The sequence below is a fragment of the Marmota flaviventris genome, chromosome 5 (genome assembly GCF_047511675.1).
Source record: "Marmota flaviventris isolate mMarFla1 chromosome 5, mMarFla1.hap1, whole genome shotgun sequence".
In the NCBI taxonomy this organism is placed as follows: Eukaryota; Metazoa; Chordata; class Mammalia; order Rodentia; family Sciuridae; genus Marmota; species Marmota flaviventris.
Window position 1 is genome coordinate 105,798,544 of NC_092502.1, and position 14,269 is coordinate 105,812,812.

General features: G+C 36.4%; 1 protein-coding gene across 1 annotated transcript in view; it reads right to left on the reverse strand.

Moving 5' to 3' along the window:
• Positions 1-14,269, reverse strand: part of Mrps27 (mitochondrial ribosomal protein S27) — a 90,450-nt gene that overhangs the window by 57,761 nt on the left and 18,420 nt on the right. The window contains exons 3-4 of the mRNA XM_027927871.2: positions 12,315-12,385; positions 8,060-8,118 (exon numbers count right to left, since the gene is read on the reverse strand). Of these exons, the coding sequence (XP_027783672.2) occupies positions 8,060-8,118; positions 12,315-12,385 (130 nt within the window). The remainder of the gene's footprint in view (positions 1-8,059; positions 8,119-12,314; positions 12,386-14,269) is intronic.

Genomic DNA, 14,269 nt, shown 5'->3' on the forward strand with positions numbered 1-14,269 from the left:
TATTCTCAGCAGCATGGACTACTACGGACTGTTAATACAGAAGACTCCAGAGGTACCTAAGTGTCACACCAGAAAAATAAAAAAGGAGTAATCACTCTGGAAAAAAATCAGTGAGTATGTCTGAACCAGAGCTAGGAAAACCACTTAAAGGTTCACCCCTACACCCCTCCTATAAGCAGACTCCAGACTGAAATAAATGACAAGTACAGGGTCTGAAGTAGTAGAGGCAGAGGGTTCTCATTTTTCTACCAACTCCCCTGGGTTTTTGGCAATGCATGAGCTATGCCCCTGACAATCTGCTGTTGTCTAATCAGAGCCATTAACAATAACTTTCTACCTCCCAGGCTGTGGTAAGGATCAGCAAACAAGAACTAACCAAAGCACTTATAAAAAGGGTTGTTTTCCTTCCTTTAGGCTTCTACTCTTTTCTTAAACAAAATGCTTAAGCAAAATGAGACCTGGATATATTCTAATAGAAAATTTTAATGTTGTCTTTTAATACTGTAAAGCACAATTTCTGTACCCTCAAAGGAAAATTAGTACTGTACAAACTTGTATGCGTTCCTTCTTAATGAACTCCCACCTTCTTCTCTCCTTACAGGCAGAAATAGATTCTTACAACACAGGCCTGGGGTGGTACCCTTGCCTTCCAAGGAACCATCAGGGTATTTTTGCTTATTGAAAAATGAAGCTATTTTGATCCTTCCTTTGCAGGCTGGCTGCCAACCCAGGACCTGGAGACACGCAGGCTGCCATCTGCCTCACCCCAGCTGTTCCTGACCTGCCATCCGTCTCCAACCAGGGACGCCTGGTATCTGCCAGGTCAGCTAAGCAACTGATGAAAGATGCTTGAGGCCAAAGTACAGTGTGGATGAATGTGTTGGCAGCACACAGCCTGCCACGCAACTGAGACTTCCTCTCATTACTGGGTGGCATGCCACTCTCCGTGACAACATAGGGAATTGCACTCTGAGAAAAGCATAGCTTCCCCTGGAGCGCTGCAACAATCTTTTCTTATTGTATGACAAGTAAATCAACAATCTCCACATCTTTGCTAAAAAACAAAAGGCTACTTCAAAAAGTATTAAGTTCTCAATAAAGAGAGAATGTTATATACATCGGAAATTTCTACCACTTATCTTTCAGGAATGACCATTATGTTGCAGATTAAATGATCAGTTCTGATTACTGATGCCCTGATAGTAACAGGAACAAGTTTAATTTCATGCATCCGTAAACTACCATTGTCCCAAAATGATTCAAAAGCCTAAATAAACTTTTAAAAAGGCAATTTGCAAACATTCTCAGTAAAAAGGATAGCAAATGTAAAGGAGGAATTTTTATGGCTTGAATTTGCATTCCATTAGAGTTGTAATCAAATCCTAATATAGGAATTGTTACAGTTTGTTATAACCATAAAAATAATGGCTTTTACTGATGGCACAATATTCCCAATGACATGCAGTTTTACCTTCTGAAAATGGAGGCCAGAGCCTGCCTCCTGCTCACTTGTCACTATGTAGACAAGGCACAGGGATGGAGCTGAGCTCAGAACTACAAACTAGTGGCCCATAAAAGATGTTCTCCACAAAATGGTAAAGGAAGTTCCCATTATATGAAATTCTACATATAAGCTCACTGTAAAATAACATTGACCCCCACATAGATAGGCACCCAAAGGAGGAAAAGCTAAGACTATGGTTCTCGAGGAACAAACAACAATACCACACAGACTACAAGAAATACAAGGGATTTCTTTTATCCTGTAATTCTGATTTCTTCTTGCTCCACACTTTATGTTAAGGTCTCTCTGGAATCCCTTCTGCCTCGGTTTTCTTTAAAGAAATTATAGCTCCACCTAGGTTCCTTCATGGTAAAACCTTGCACTAAGAAAACACTGCAATGTTTTTACAGAATTGCCCCACTAATTGTACATGGTCCCCTTCCTTGCTCAGGGCAGGCAGTGGCTGACATTCACAGCCTCTACAGATGGCAAATGCAATCTATATGTCTCAGATATGTGCAATCCAAGATATGTGAAACAAATGTAATAAGCGATATTAAAAAAATGATTTTTATTGGTGAGAAAGGTTTGCCTTGGTAAATAAAGATGCAGATCTAATTCTTAAGAATGCTGTAAATTACAGTAAAGCAAAGGTAGGAAGCCCTATTTTCTTTCAAATGCCAATGAGAAGGCAAGTGGGTAGAAAATAAAAATCCTTCACCTAGAAAGAAAATGTTTTACTTGACTGTTTTTAAAATCAACATAAGACATTTTAAAACAAATCTCTTATTAAATAAAACAAATGCAATCAACTTCTTATATCCCACCAATCAGATGACCAGTCAATTCTGTCAGTGACCTGTCGTCTTAGCTTTCTCCTGACCCAGAACCTTCTCTACTGCTGCTTTTGCTGCTGGGAAGCAGCCTGGCTTCTTACATCACCCCCACACTGCAATAAAGCAGACCCGTTTTTGCCCCTGCCTAGCCCAGCCCTGATCTCCTGAAGACAGTGTCTCTGGGCCTTCTTCTCCCACCCCACACCTTCTTCCCACTCCTTTGGGGAAACTTAGGTGACTGGCTGTATCTAAATTTTCATTTGGAAGATAGAACACTTCTCAGTCACATGCTTGTCTTCCTCTATAAGGTCCAGATGAAAATATATAAAATAATCTTTGTATGAAAAGAAAAGAAAGACCTACAATACCTTAAAAGGCCCAGGGAAAGAAGTAGGAATAGGCAAAGGAACCTATTTTCAAACAGGAGCTCCCAGTAAGATCCTTGACATTTGCGTGTGTCTAAACCCTCTGGCAATCTGGGAAGCGTAAGGATCCATTCTCAGAATTGGCTTCTCACAACTGAACCCAATTATATCGAGGTATAATCATCAAGATATTGAGAAATTCTCAAGATAAGGTAACATATGTGCTGCTTCATTAATGCATGAAACACTAGCCAGCAGCAGGTTTAATTACTAACATAATTTCGAAGCTGCGATGAGCATGGTTAAGATATGTGCAACAAATAGAATAAGCGAAATGAAAAAAAATGATTTTTATTGGTGAGAAAGGTACAGATGCTGCCAATAGTACAGTGATCTGTTATATATATTCATAACTGAAGGGAATGTTAAATATTACCGAGAGGTTTGTGAAAACGAATATACAATTTTATTCTTATCCAAGTTTGCAGACCTCTCTAAATTTTCTCGTTAGATCCCAAAACATAAAACAGCTGGAGGCACAGTTTATCTGGCAGAAGCAAAGGGCATGCGGCAGCATGGCCTGGCTGAATCTCCTTCCAGGCCTCATTTAGTCTGCTAAGAATACCTAGGCAAGAGTAGTTCCTTGCCTTCCTCCAACCTCCCAGCCTAAACCATCCATATTGTATAAGTATCTGGCTCAAGTGCTTTCTATTTTGTCTTATTAATTTTGTTCAATTTTATTATCTTATTTTAATTAACATCTCTGTATTTGTTACAACCCAATCTAAACCATTCTTAGCCTGACTTGTTTTCTTGGCGTTCATATTTTACTTTACTTCACTTGAACCTTTTCAGTGTTTGGATCTTGGTTTCTTTTCCTTTTTGATGTATAGAGTATTAGCAAGTGTTTTTTTCCTTATTTGGTCAACTTACGTAGTTTCCTGTATTAATTGCCTCAATTATCTTTAATTCACGTTACTGTTGGTTTAGAGCTTCATCTCCCTTCCCTTGGTGTTGTCATTTTCTGTTCACAAACAGCAGGGTATTAGCTGATCATAGGCTTGCTGGCCCCTAGAGAATAGGGCACACCCCACTAGAGTGTCTGGATGTTTGTTTTCTCTCTTGCTGTTTCCAACGTAGCCTTTCTATCCCTCCTTTAAAATCCCTGGTGCTCTTTAATGTTCAAGTCCCTAAACTTTCAAAATTGTGTACTTCTGGAGATTCAAACATGCAAATTCTTTCTGGGATAGGTGGCATGTACCAGCAGCACCATGAACTACTGCAACTTTGAACTGCTCACTTGCTGTTATGATTTCGATCTAGAAATGTCCACCTCAAAGTTCATGGTTTGAAAGTACAATCCCCATTGCAGAAAGGCTCAGAGGTGGGGCTTTTAGGCAACGATGAGAACTGTAACCTATTCAGTGGATTAATCCATTTGATGGATTAAAATTTGGAATACTGGGTGGTTAACTATAGGCAGGTGGATTGTAGTTAGTTGAAGGAGGCCACAGGGGGCATGCCCTAAGGGATTCTATCATGCCCCTGACCCCCCCACCCCTCTGCTTCCTGGCTACCATGATCTAAGCAGCTTTCCTCCACCATCCCCTTCTGCCATGATGTTCTGTCTCACCTTGGCCCCAGAGCAATGGAGTCAGTCAACCATGGATTGAGACCTCTGAAACTGTGAGCCAAAATAAACTTTCCCTCCTCTAAGTTGTTCTTGTCAGGTATTTTGGTTGCAGCAACAAAAAGCTGGCTAATGCACTCATGCACCTGATATAACCGCAGAAGTTCAATCAGCTCTCCACTGATCAGTCAAGATTTCCAGCTTCTTTGGGTCTAATACTCTCCATAATACGTGGGGAGATTTAACCATCAGAAGATGAGAAGATGTGGCAGTTATACTCTGTGAGAAGAGCCTGTATCTACAGGCTGCTGTAGAGAAGCTGAGCCAATGCAAGTGTCCTGCTATATTTACTGTAAATGATGGTACTGCCTGGAAAATGAGAAATTCTAAAGGTAGGCCAGCAAGAAGCCCTGAGTTGTCTAGGATCAGAAGTTGCTCTCTATTTCCTTACTCTAGACCCATGGTTTTAAGTTTACCTGAGATGTCTAAAGTTATAGTATATGGGCCTGTTAGGCATCACAAACACTGGAGATCTAATTGGTGAAAGTACTACAGAACAACTGGTCCCTGGTGTCTTCAGAATCAACACCCCTGACTTTAACCAGAGAGAAAAGTTATGCAATTTATAACTTTTAATTTTTCTGAGATATAAGTATGTTGTATACATTCTCTAAGGCTGGGAAGCAGGAGTAAGGTATTTGGTTAGTGAGTAAACCTAGCCAACCTCCATTACACACAACTTTGTAGAGTTTTACCTATTCTCATACAAACACAACAGTACACATGAAGCCATAAAAACATTTACTTCTTTAAAAAAGGGAGTAGGAAAAACAGAGTGAATTTTCTTGGTAATGAAAGGAAGGGGAACAGAACTTTAAAAAAAAAAAAAAGTAATGTCACAGCTAGAATGTTATTTCTGATTAAGCAACAGATGGGATATCAAATAATGGCTCAGATTTATGATAGATAAGAGTCCACTATACGAACTATATGGAAACAAGAAAGTGATTTTTATGAATCTTTCAGTAATATTATGAGTCACACAAAACTGGACATCATGTGAAGAGTTAATCATGAAAGGTCTTGGGGATATATTGTAGTATATAAAGACAGGTAGGGTCTAACTTATTCATCAACATATGCTCAGAAACTTAAATAGAGCTGGGTATAAAATAGGTGCTCAATAAATATATGATAAATGCTGAATTATTGAAATCAATTACATGCTACAGAAGTACCTGTAAATTTGGAAAATACTTCTTCCAAGACTATGGCACTATGTCGTCTCATAGGACAGAATTCTAATAATTCTATTAAGAAACTGAAACCATTTTCTGCATTGTGCTGCAAACAAAGCAAAAGAGTGAGAACTGCACAAATGGCAGTCCAAATATTCCCTTCACCATGGATAAAAGTAACTACAATACAGCACTACAGTTCCAAAGAGCCACTAAAGGAGGCAGGGCTCACTCACATCAAGGGATCCATATATATATATTTATATTTATTTATTTTTGGAGGCGGGGGAATACCAGGGATTAAGCCCAGTGTTGCTTAAATACTGAGCCACATCCTCAGCCCTTTCTTTTAATCTTTTATTTTGAGACAAGGTCTCACTAAATTGCTTAGGATCATGCCAAGCTGCTGAGGCTGGGTTTGAAGTTGAAATCCTCCTGCCTCAATCTCCTAAGCTGCTGGTATTTCACATCTATGCCACTGTGCCTCGCTTCATGTATGTTTACCTTAATGAAGGATATGAGGGCACTTGCAACTATGATGTTAGGACTTAAAATTTAAACTTAGGACATAGCTAAAGGTAATCTTAGATTTAAAATAAATGTTTCTTAATGGGTAGAATCCAAGACACTTGATTTAAACAAAAAATACCAACTCAGAAATAAAAAAGAAGGGGCTGGGATTGTGGCTCAGTGGTAGAGCACTCACCTAGCAAGGCCCTGGGTTCACTCCTCAGCACCACATAAAAAATAAATAAATAAAATAAAGGTATTGTGTCCAACTACAATTAAAAAATAAATATTTTTTTTAAAAAAATAAATGAAAAAGAAGTCTCATGACTATTTAGCAAAACTGAAAAAAGAAAATTGAACAAATTTTCACTAAAACAGAGTAAACTTTAAAAACTATACCTAGATACAAATAACAAAATTCTTTTAATCAAAACTAAACAAAAGGGAGCCGGGCACAGGGGTGAACACCTGTAATCCCAGCAGCTCAGGAGGATCACAAGTTCAAAGCCAGCCTCAGCCAAAGTGAGGCACTAAGCAACTTAGCGAGACCCTGTCTCCAAATAAAATACAAAATAGGGCTGGGGATATAGCTCAGTGGCCGAGTTCAATCCCTAGTACAAAAAAAAAAAAAAAAACCCCAAACCCCAAAAACCAGGAAAAAAAAAAAAAGAAAACTAATGAAAAGCTTACTGGAAACATTTTAAATTTCAATCTGAGTCTATTTTTGGAATCTAAGAATTGAAACAAATAATAAATCAGATTTTAAAATAGGAATCACAATAAAAATTTAGTTGTAAGGTATCATTTTGATAGATATTTGGTAGGTGAAAAATCAACTGGAAGGATGAATTTAATAATTCCAGTCTTGCTACTACCAATAATGTTATACTGAAAACACATGTTTGTACACCTGGATGAGTGTATCTGTAGCTCATAGTGGCACTGTTCACAGCTCTGAGACAAAATGAAATACTAAATGGAGCAATGTAGGAAATATCTAAGCATATACAGTTAATTAAAAATAGGTGACCAGTAGCTATACAGAGTATATATTAATTTGTAAAAAAAAAAAAAAAAAAAAAGGAGAGATGATATATACAGGTTGAACATTTCTAATTCAAAAATCTGAAAATGGTTTTGGAGCACTTTAGATTTGGATATTCAAATTAGAGATTGCTCAGTCAGTAAAGTCTATGCATATATTTTGAAATCTGAAAAACTCAAATTTGAAATACTTTTAGTCCCCAAGGAATAGTTAACCTATTCATATAAATAAAAAATTTCACCAAGGAGATTAGCCAAAAACCAAGTGTGAAAAAACTATTCTGTTGGCCAAGCTATAAAAATAGACCTCTCTCATACATTGCTGGTAGGACTGTAAACTGATAAAACCTCAGTGGAATGCAATTTGGTAATGGCTACTGAAATTATAAATGTATTTGCTCATGAGAATTATGTGCAATATTATATGTGTGTGAGATTATTAATTTCAACACTACATATAATAAAAAAAGAGAATAATCTCTTTTAATATGAAAGTAGTTTAATTAATATATGTGATCTAGTGACTAGGAAGTTAAGGCAGAAGGACTACAAGTTTGAGGCTAGCATCAACAACTTAGTGAGATCCTCAGCAACTTAGCAAGACTGCCTCAAAACATAAAATAAAAAGGGCTTGGAATGTAACTCAGTGATAAAATGACCCTGGATTCAATCATATATATATATATATTCATATATATATATATTTTTTTTTTTCAAAGTATGACTATAATACAGATGCAAATGAAAAAAGAAAAAGAGAGAAAGCTCTCATACTGATAAGGTCTCTAAAACATAAACCTAAATATCAAGAGGTCAAATATTATATATGAAACATATCATCTTTTTTTTTGTTAAAAGGAAGTATAGGGATTAGGAGTAGTTCAGTGGCAGAGGGCATGAGAACACACAGCCAAATGAAATGGAAAACTTACTTGTAAAGGTAATATTCTGCATGATCTATCTCTTCTCGAGATGAAATGTTGTCCACAAACTAAAAGAGAAAAAGAAATTATGACATATATTCGGTCTACTTCACATTGACCTTAAAAAGGACAGGACATCTGTTTTACTGAAACAATGCTCATTTGGCAGGGCTCCATCCTTGAAATCCTTTTATGCCAATATAGACAATATATATTAGCTTCTAATTTTCTATGTATAGAACAACCTTGGTGAGAAAAACTGATTGAAAGCTGGGGTTGTAGCTCAGTGGTAAAGTGCTTGCCTAGCCTGTGTGAGGCACTGGGTTCAATCCTCTGCACCACATAAAAATAAATAAAAGTATCGTGTCTATCTACAATTAAAAATATTGTTTAAAATTCGTTAAAATTTTTTAAAAATAACTGATTGAAAGTCAAAGCTGAATTTGTTCAGAACTAGGCGAGAGCTTGTTCCACTATCCCTATAAGTAGTCATCACCTTTTATCTTCAAATCCTGATCTTATCTCTATGTCCTAAGCTCCCAATAAAGGGAACATTTGGCTGAAAGAATGAAGACACTAATGGCTGAAAACAATATTGCCAAAACATAAAAATCTTAGAGAACTTATTTTCTAAACATTCTTCTTACTCTGATTCAAATTCTGCTAAGGTTAGTCAACTTATGATTCCTCTAACAAAGTCTTTCTTCAAACCATAAAATGTTTGAGTATGCACCTTAACTATAATACAAATAAATAAATAGAAAAAAATATTGCAAGGATGGATTCCACTTTAGAAAATCAGAGGCAAAAAAGATAGGCAATAATGCATGTTGTGAATATAATTAAAACTTCATGAAGAAGAAGAGTAAAAGTGGGGAGACTTTCTAAAAATAAATGAGACTTGTGGATTTGATTTAGAAATCCATTAAGGTACAGATGAAAAGTGGTACAAACACAGGCCCTGAGCCTGAAAATCAGCTCTCTGGTAGCTTTCTGTGTGGCATAAACAGATGGCACAGCCCCTCTGGGGCTTAGTTGCTCCATCTGCAGAAATAGGATAAAAGCTCTGGCCCTAAAGAGTATGAAGCTCCAATGAGAAAATGTATGTGAAATTCTCTAAACCTTAAAGTGTTATCTAAACTAATACCAGGTATAACAGTCCACAAAAGTTTTACACATCACATCAGGAATGAACCAATAATCTTTCAGTTCTCCTCTAAAATGTCAATTATAGTCCAAAAATTTTAAATTATGAGCAGCTGAATTGAAAGCTTTCACAAGATCTCATTTTTGCACCATAGGATCCCTCCAAGGAAGATCCTACTATCCTCATACTGGAAACAATATTGAGAGGAAACCCATTGCCCAATATTACAAAGTGAATGTGTGATCTAGATAAGACCAGATGTATTTGAGGAAAGCAACAAAGAAAAACTTTGATATCACAGGTAGCTGGGTTTGAATCTCAACTTTTCACTATAAGCTATGTGAACTTGAAAAGGTTATTAAACCATCTATCTTAAGTAAACATAATGCTGTAAGAATTAACAGAAAAAAAATGTATTCTAAGAAACTAATACAAGACTTCCTTTTAAGGACCCCTAAAGTTCAGGAAATAAAGCCAAGAGTTAATAAATGAGATGATATCAAATTTAAAAAGCTTCTGCACAGCAAAGGAGACAAGAATATAAAGAGAGAACATATAGATTGGGAGAAAATCTTTGCTAGTTACTCTTCTGACAGAGGATTAATATCCAGATTAAATAAAGAACAAAAAACAACAAAAAGACCACCAAATTAATAAATAGGCAAATGAACTACACAGATATTTCTCAAAAGAAGAAATACAAATGGCTAATAAATGTATGAGGAAATGTTCAACATCATTAGCAATTAGGGAAATGCAAACCAAAACTACACTGAGATTTTCATCTTATTCCAGTGAGAATGGCAGCCATCAAGAATACAAATAGCAGGGAGCAGTGGCACACAACTGTAATCCAGTGACTCAGAAGGCTGAGGCAGGAGGACTTGAGTTCAAAGCCAGCCTCAGTAACTCAGCAAGACCCTGTCTCAAAATTAAAAAAAAAAATAAAATAAAATAAAGGGTTGGAGACTAAATTCAGTGGTGAAGAGCCTCTGAGTTCAATCTCTTGTACCAAAGAACAAACAATGATGCATGCTGAAGAGAATGTGGAGAAAAGAAACACATTCACACTATTGGTGGAATTATAAATTAGCAACTATGGAGATTCCTCAAAGGACCAGGAATGGAAAACTTGGGATGGAACCATCATTTGAACCAGTTATGCCACTTCTTATCATATACCCAAAGGACTTAAAATCAGCAAACTGCAGTGACGCAGCACATCAATTTTATAGCTACTCAATTCATAATAGCTAAGCTATGGGACCAATCTAGATGCCCTTCAACAGATAAATGGATAAAGAAAATGTGGTGTATATACACAATGAAATATTACTCAGCCAGTGAGAAGAATAAAATCCTGGCATTTGCTGGTAAATGGATGAAACTGGAGACTGTCGTGCTAAGGGAAATAAGCCAACCCAAAAAAACCAAAGTCAAATGTTCTCTCCGATATATGAGGTGGGGGGAGGGAAGAATAGAAGTTCACTGGATTAATCAAAGGGGAATTAATGAAGGGAAGGGAGCAGGAGGGAATAAGAAAGGCAGAAGAATGAATCAGACATAACTTTCCTATGTTCATATATGAATACATGATCAGTGTAACTCTACATCATGCCCAACCACAAGAATGGGATCCTAATTAGAATAAGTTATACTCCATGTATGTAAAATGTGTCAAAATACATCCTACTGTCATGTATGTCTAAGAAGAACAAAAAAAAAAAAAAAAAAAAAAAAAGAAAAGAAAAAAACCAGAATGGAACCACCACATGACCCAGCTATACCACTTTTTGGTATTTATCCTGAAGAATTAAAGTCATTATATTATAGTGATACATATATACCCATGTTTATAATAAGCAGCACAATTTACAATAGCCAAACTATGAAATCAGCCTAGGTGTCCATCAATGGATGAATGGATAAAGAAAATGTGGCATATATACACAGTGGCGTTTTATTCAATCATAAATAAAAATGAAATTATGTCATGTGCAGGAAAATGGATGGAACTTAAAAACATTATATTGAGCAAAATAAGCCAAACTCAGAAGGTCAAGGGTCATATATTTTCTCTCACAAGTGGAAGTTAGAGAGGAGAAAGGAAAATAAAGATAAGGATGGGGAAAATATCATGAAAATTGAAGGGAGATGAGTAGAGTAGAGGAAAAGGGCGAGGGGGAGGGAAGAAGGGAGGGAAAGGGAAATACTAGGGAAATTGGCCAAATTATATCATTATCTGAGTGTATAAATATGTAATAACAAATATGTAATAACAAATTTTACATATATATGTATATATAAATATGTAATAACAAATTTCACCATCACATACAACTATAATGCACCAATTAAAAATGTGGAGGAAAAAAAAAGAAACTAATAAATTAACCGGCATAGAAGGTACTCAGTAATGGTCACTATTAATTTCAATTACTATTTTTGATTCCTAGCCAGTATTATTCTATTATCCACTGCCTTGCAGCAGTTTAACATTGGTACTGGGGACTGAACACAGGGGCACTTACACTGAGCCACACCCTTAGTCTTTTTTATTTATATTTTATATTTTTTATATTTATTTATAGTTTGTATTTTATTTACAGACAGAGTCTTGCTGAGTTGCCCAAGGCCTCGCTAAGGCTGAGGCTGGCTTTAAACTTGCAATCCTTTTGACTCAGCCTTCCAAGCCACTGAAATTACGGTGTGCACCACTGCACCTGGCTAATATTTATTCTTCTAAAGACTTTCTCAGCTACCAGAAATACTTCCAATACCAACAAGTGCATAGTATTATTTTGAAAAGCATATTGACTTAAAAAAATCATGGTATCAGACAGCTGAATATTGTACCTTGAGAAAATTAAAATAAGAAAGATACAAAATAGTGATTACTAACACTGGCGACTAGTAAATTTGTTACCTTTTATTTCAGCCCCAAACAAAATTGCTATTATACCATAAAATATCTATTAAGTCTATAAAAACACACCACACTACTGAAAAAGTGTGAAACTATGAGGCATATTCTTTCTTCACACAGCCATAAAGAATCTTTCTTGCATTCTTCCTTCTTTTTTCTTTAGCAGGGGAAAAGAGTTTAAATGTTCTTACCCGTGAGATTGTTAAAGAACTAACAGGCAACTTTCTCTCATATGTTTGGTCCATTAAAGATGCGAGATCAGCTGTGAAGACAAAGATGGAAAAAGAACCTTGTTAAACACACATGTTTCTTAAGAAAAATCTAACAAATAAGACTTCTGCCAGATGGCTGCCAACATTGTGAAGTTAGTATTAAAACAGATGCTTCTTCTTGCTCTTTTTTAGAAATGATTTTTATACAAATTAAAGAGGATAAATGCATATTAGTAATTCAAAATGTTTATTTCATTTTAGTAAGGATATAAAAAATTCTTAGCACACATTTTAAAAAATGGATCAATAAAATATCTTTGGACATAGACACAAGGGTTATTTTTAACAGACTCCAGGAAAACAAATTAGATGGGAGGACAAGCAAGGAAGGAAATCTTTGTTGCTTACCCATATATTCCTTTTGCACTTTGAACAACATATTAGTTATTCCAAAAAATTAAAAATTAAGATTTATCAAGGCCTTTTATACATTTCCTGAACAAATCAGGAAGCTCCTTGACTATGCTTAGTGATTTTGGCTTGAACCATTCCTATTTTGGTTCTTTTTAGCAGAACATTCATAGGAATACTTGGTATTTCTGAGATTACACTTTTATATCATTCTAACAATATCTGAAATGCTAAGCATTTCCCCTTCTCCTACCACTCTCACTTTCAGCTCATGATTTTATCTAACTTCACCGAGAAAATAAGCAATCATAAGAGAACTTCCATTTCCTAGTGTCAAATCTGCCAGGCTACTCACATTTGTGCCCATATACTTTGCCTTCTATTGTTACAAAGCATGGATGGCATTAAAAACAACAAAAGACCCACCCTTCTCATTATCTTCCACAGCTCCTTCTCCTCATCTCTGCTCCCTTTAACAGCAAGACTCCTTCAAAGAGACATTTTTGATCCAACTGTCACTACTTCCTTAGTTCCCACTCTTCAACTCACTCTAATCAGATTCGGGGTCCTACCCCTCCACCAACACCAATGACCACCTCCACCTTATTCAATTCAGTGGCAAATTCTCCATTCTCATCTTACTTTACCTATTTATCCCTATCAACAGTTGACCATTCTATCCTTCAAATTTTTTTCCCTTTCCCTCTTGGGTTCCTTTGCAGAATCTCCTCCTTTTCCTGTGATCTAAATGTTGGAGTGCCTCAAGCCACAGTAGCACAGCACACTCCCCTTCACCATTTATGCTCAGCTGCTAGGTGATCTCATTTTCTCCATGACTTTCCTCCTCATTTACAGACTGTAGACTCCACACACATACCTACTCTGACTTCTGACTAGAATTCCAACTGAATAAGTGAGTATCTCCATCTGGGTGTCTAATAGGTCTCCGAGCACTACATGCCCTCTTTATTCTTCAACCTTCCACTCTAAACCTGCTTTTCCCATCTCAGTAAATGGGGTGGGAAAACACAGGCTGGCTTACTCAGGTCAAAGAGTGAGGATCATCCTTGACCCCATTTTTCGCACCCTACAACCCATTTGTTAGCAACTCCTATAGGTTCCAACTTGTATCTCATTACTATCATGCTAAGGCACTAATATCTGTCACTTACTGATCTTGTCTTAATAATCGCCTCACCCTTACAATCTAATCTCTACCTGGTTGGCTGTGAGGGTATTTATTTATTTAAAATATATTTAGTTGTCAATGAACCTTCATTTAATTTATTTATTTCTATGTGGTGCTAAGAATGGAACCCAGTGCCTTATACATGCCAGGCAAAGCACTCTACCAGTGTGCCACAACCCTAGCCCTGAGCGAGGCTTTTGAAAGACAAATCAGATTCTGTCATTGTCTTTTCCCAATCAGCCAATAACTGTCTATTATACTTAGAATAAAATTCAAAATATTTTCTAGGAACCACAAAAACCTACATAAGTTGGCCTATTATTTTGTTTTGCGA